The sequence below is a fragment of the Mandrillus leucophaeus genome, unplaced genomic scaffold, assembly GCF_000951045.1.
Source record: "Mandrillus leucophaeus isolate KB7577 unplaced genomic scaffold, Mleu.le_1.0 Scaffold154, whole genome shotgun sequence".
In the NCBI taxonomy this organism is placed as follows: domain Eukaryota; kingdom Metazoa; phylum Chordata; class Mammalia; order Primates; family Cercopithecidae; genus Mandrillus; species Mandrillus leucophaeus.
This window is the reverse complement of record NW_012101521.1, coordinates 156,890-162,222: the sequence shown is the minus strand read 5'-3', so window position 1 is coordinate 162,222 and position 5,333 is coordinate 156,890. Positions and strand designations below refer to the sequence as shown.

At 49.7% G+C, this 5,333-nt stretch overlaps 1 protein-coding gene across 1 annotated transcript in view; it reads left to right on the top strand.

Annotated features, from left to right (window-relative positions):
- Positions 1–858: 858 nt before the first annotated feature.
- The window catches only part of LOC105536089 (beta-crystallin B2-like), a 14,188-nt gene continuing 9,713 nt past the window's right edge, over positions 859–5,333 (top strand). The window contains exons 1-2 of the mRNA XM_011975361.1: positions 859–927; positions 3,009–3,088. Coding sequence (XP_011830751.1) covers positions 3,035–3,088 — 54 coding nt within the window. The 5' untranslated portion in view covers positions 859–927; positions 3,009–3,034. The remainder of the gene's footprint in view (positions 928–3,008; positions 3,089–5,333) is intronic.

The window sequence follows — 5,333 nt, the reverse complement described above, 5'->3', positions numbered from 1 at the left end:
AGGCTGAGACAGGATAATCACTTGAACCTGGGAGGCAGAGGTTGCAGTGAGCCGAGATCTCACCACTGCACTCCAGCCTGGGTGACAGAGCGAGATTCCGTCTCAAAAAGAAAGAGAGAAAGAGAAACAGCCAGGGGCCTTGAGAATAAAATGCACTCTCCATAATTGTCCTCCCTGACCCTGCAACACCAGGCCCTGCCCACCTTGTCCACCTGGCACAGGCTCTATTTGTCACATGGCATGCCTTAGCTTTGTTAACCTGTTTTCAGGTCTTCTCGAAATACACTATGCTGGTTCCTTGTATATGGACCCTTTCTACTTGGACCTGTCCCCCCACCCTATTCCCAGGCTTCCTCTTCTCCATCCCTGAGGGATGCGCTACCCCCCAGGAGATTTTCTGAAATGCCTGGGCTGGAGTAGGTCCTCTTCCTGACAGTCTCCCCTAGAACAGAGCTTGTCACCAAATGGATGCCCGGCAAATATTTGTTGAATGAATAAATGGGAAGATGAATGAAGCCCAGGCTCTGCCAAACCACCCTTCTTTACTTGTTCTTCCCCAGGTCCACGGAGATGTTCCTCTGTGTCTGCCATGCCTCAGGGCCTGACTGAGCGCACCAGTGAACCCAGTGTGCCCCCAGCGCTGGCAGCCGGACGGCTGATGCATGCAAAGCAGGCATCTCCTTGCCTAGCCGCCTGACCGCCCTGGCGCGGCCGAATCTGAAAGCTAATGACATTATTGTGCAGAGACACAATGTCTGTGGGCATTTGCTGACCCGGGCTTTGGTGAGAGCTTAATCCAGCATTCTCACCCTGCTTTTCGCAGGAACACAGCAGTCACTCATCTTGGCACTGGCACTTCTGGGGAAGGTATAAATGCCACCTCCCGCTGGCTGAGCTTCACAGCACTCGCAGGGGCTGGTGTCACTGGTAAGATTGCCTCCTTTGCTTGTCTTCCCTTCTTTCTGTCATCCTCACCCCTGCCGGAAAGCATGGGAGCACCTGGATTCTGACAAGTGACTTTGGGCAGAGACTTCAATGCTGTTAACCTCAGTTTTCTTTTCTGGTAAACGGGAAGGGGGTCCAAAAGGCTTCTTTATTGTGAGGATTCAAGAGAAGGTAGGTGGGTCATCCAGCACAGTGCCTGGCACACAGTGGGTATTGCAGCAATGTTCTTTATTATTAATATTAAACAGACTATCAGCATCCTTGTTTTGTCAGTCGCTGAGGAGGAGAATGTAACTCAGGGTTTTGCAAGAATCAAACCAGTGACAGTTCAGCCTTGTTTCTAGGTGGGTGAGTCAGTTTTCCTCTACATCTGCAATTCTGGGTCACCCACTCTGTGCCCAGTCTCTGAGAGTGCTAGGGGTAGGATGCAGCCTCAGGTATGTGACAGCTCCCAGCAACAGGTTATTTCAATGCCACTAAAGCATGGTAGAAATGACTCTAATAATGCCACAATTGCTGCCATTCGCTGCATGCTGAGTGTGTTCTGGGACCACGGCCAAGTGCTTCCGGTTTTATACATTACATAATTGAATCCTCACAACCTGTTCACAGGTATTATTAGACATCATTACCGCCCCCATTTTACAGAACAGGAAGTTGAGGCATAGGGAGAGGATGCGACCTGCCCAGAGTCTCAATTCTGGTAGGCAGCAGAGACTGCTCCTGAACTGGACCAACTGAGCTTCTTCAGTCTGTGAACACTCAGGACCCGGAAGCGACAGGGCAGGACCTCAGGCACTCTGACGAGCCCAGCGGGCTGGTTTCTTGCCGGAGAGCAGTAGGTTTGGCTCCCAAGGTGCTTAACTGAATTTCTTCCTCCTGGGAAACATCCGGTCTTGGCCTTTCATGTGGAAGGGGCTTCTGGAAGCTGGGCGTTATCTCTGAAGAGGAAAGCCAGGCTTCCTCTCTTACCCCTGAGGAAACAGCCTGCTTTGACCACCCCTCCTGCAGGAAGCGGGAAGAGGCTGACAATTTTCCAGACTTTTCTGATGTTGTTAATAGCTAAGGCAGGTCTATCCTGCTGCCTGCCACAGTGCCTGGGTTTCTACCATTGCACCCATTTCTTCCCTTTCTTGTTTTTTTTGTTTGTTTGTTTGTTTGTTTTTGGTTTTTTTTGAGATGGAGTCTTGCTCTGCCGCCCAGGCTGGAGTGCAGTGGCCGGATCTCAGCTCACTACAAGCTCCGCTTCCCGGGTTTAGGCCATTCTCCTGCCTCAGCCTCCCTAGTAGCTGGGACTACAGGCGCCCGCTGCCTCGCCCCGCTAGTTTTTTTTTTGTATTTTTTAGTAGAGACAGGGTTTCACCGTTTTAGCCAGGATGGTCTCGATCTCCTGACCTCGTGATCCGCCCGTCTCGGCCTCCCAAAGTGCTGGGATTACAGGCTTGAGCCACCGCGCCTGGCCTCTTCCCTTTCTTGTAACATGGGTCCTGTATCAGATGATTTCACTAATGGGGACATAAAACCAGTGGCAGAGAAGAGAAATCTAGGTACCAGGATGGGGAGAGGAGTCCCAGAGAGAGGGTGGGAGAAAGAGCAGGGGGACAGGGAACTTTGTGGGTTCCTAAACTGGGCACCACCACACCACAAAATACAGCCAATGCATAGGCTTTGTTTGTTCCACACAATTTTATTTAGGGAATTTCTGCATAAAGGCAGAAGTTCTGGGATTGACTGTTCTATATTCTGCATGATATCCATTGTCTGGGGTTAAGTGTTGGTGACCCACTTGGGACCTCATTTAAGCTCAGTTTATCACTGCCCCCCACCCTTTTTTTGAGTGGACTTCATTTTTCCCTCCTCCTGGCGCTGACCTGGATAGATATAAATGAAGCTAAGGACAGAAGTTCAAGTAGCTGCTTATGGAACCCACAGCTCTGGGACAGCCTGAAACCAGGGGGAAAAGAAGAATATTTGGGGCCAGAGAGGAGTGGTCCCAAGTCCCCACAGAGTGAAAAAGTCAGTGGCCCCTCCAGGTGCTCACTGCTGCTTCCCATGTCTTCCAGGTCATTCCTGCACGGGACAGTCCACCATGGCCTCAGACCACCAGACCCAGGCGGGCAAGCCACAGTCCCTCAACCCCAAGGTGGGTACCTCTCGGAGGAGGGGGCATGCAATGCTCCTCTCCCAGACTTAGTTGCCCTTCTGTAAAATGGGCTTGGCATCTTTCTTCACAGGTACCCCCTCTCCAGCCCTGCCCCTCTCTGGGACTCAGTTTCCCCTACCCACACACTTGGGGCTGATTCTGAGAGTCCCTTCCCAGCCCATAGCTGGCATGCTGGGATTCCCAGTACCAGCCTCTGGCTTTGGAGACTTCAGTTTCTCTCCCTTACCTGTTTTCCCACACCCTATTGTCCACAGGGCTCCCTGAAACTGGAGTAGACCCTCATTCTCAGTCAGAGATGGGATTAGTAGATGGAATGTGGGTGTGAGTCCTGGCTCTGCACCTGCTATGTGACCCGGGCCAATTATTTGATCCCTCTGAGCCTCCGTTCCATCTCTGTAAAAGGAGGAGTCAGATTTATTGCATAGGGAAGTTGTAAGAGCCAAAGAAACCAGGCTCAACCTAACACCCGGCCTGGGGTGCGCATCTACCTAACACCATCAAATAATCCCTTCTTTGATTTCTCATTCACCTGCCTGCCCAAGGGCAGCAGGATCTTATCACAATGTCAGAGGCTTGTCACACCGAGTCTGCCCTCAAACCTCTATCGAGGAGCACCCACCTGGCTGCCCTCCTGTGCCTCTCTGCTTTGGTAGCTCCAGGCACAGGTTCCTTCAGGAATGGCCCCTTGGTCTGACTCGGTGCCTCCTGGGCCAGGGAAACCTGAGCAGATGCAGCCCTTCACCTGCTCACCCCGATCTGTCCCTTATGGGACTTACTTTCCAGAAGACGGACAGACAATAAATAAATGAATATATGATTTCCAGTAGTGAGAAGTGCTACAAATAAATGTAAACTAGGGGAAAGGGCTCCTGAGAGTCGCAATGGTTGTGTTAGCTCAGGTGTTCCAGGAGGGCCTCTCTGAGGAGGTGACTTTGAGCACACACCTGGGTCGAGTGAGGAAGCGGCTATGTAAAAATTGGGGGTGCCTTTGCGAGGCCGAGACGGGAGGACTGCTTGAGCCAAAAAGTTTGAGGCCAGCCTGGGCAACATAGTGAGATCCCATCTCCACAGAAAAATTAAAAATGAGGGTGAAGGTTGATGAGAGCATCCAGACAAAAGGAACATTAGGCACAAAGACTCCAAGGTGGGAATGAGCTGGGTGAGTTTGGAAAAAAGCAAGAAGCACTGTCCACTAGACCTATGATGTGAGCCACATAGGTAATGCAAAATTTTCTAGTAGCCATATCATTAAAAGTAAAAAGAAACAGGTGAAATTAATTTTCATATTATATTTTATGAAACCCAATATATCCAAAAGATGAGCATGTTAATATGTAATCAATGTGAGAATTATTAGGCAGATATTTTACATTATTTTTTCCATTCTGAATTTTCAACATATGATGTGTATTTTACACTTATAGCACAGTATAAGTAATAGTATGGACTAATTATGCATGCTCAGTAGCCATATGTTGCTGATGGCTGCTGTTTGGGACAGTGCAGTTTTAAAGGATTAGACAATTTGTAAAATGTTGCCCTCCACTCTATCGACTAATAATAACAACGCTAGTGAGCTCCTGGGTCCTCTGAGCTTCTGAGCTTTCAAATGCATGGAGAAACTACCCTTCCTCACCTGCCTAACCCTATTCAGGTGGGCACCCCAGGCCTGCTCCCTCAGAAACTGCATTTGATCAAGATGCCAGTGTTATGTGCACAAGTTAGAGTCCACAAAGTGCTGCTTCAATTTCAGGTGCATCAGACAAGCCTGGTCTTCAGTTTCAGCTCTTCCACTTATTCACGTGAGATCTGTAGCATGTCTTTTAATTAACGTAATTATGTCTCCCACAAGCAGCGCAAATACTATGGGCTAACCACCCACAAGCCCTTGTCTCCCAGGCCAGGGTAATAATAAACTAGCCCCGAACTTCCACATTCTTGATTCCCCATTTTACAGATGAGAGAACTGAGGCCCAGAGTATTGAATTGCTTTTTAGGTTTGCACAACTGGATGTAACAGAGGACACAATGGAGCCCTTGTCTCCTGACACTATCTCTGGCCGAGTCAGTGACCGCAAAGGGCTGGCTCACTGATTGTGAAGGCTGGATTGAGCCCATGGAATTCACCTCTAAGCCCTGTGGGGCACCCCTTTTCCTTTCTTTGTGTGGCTAATCCCAGGCCTGGGAGTCAGGGCTATGTTTATCCAGCCTGTGCTGACCATGT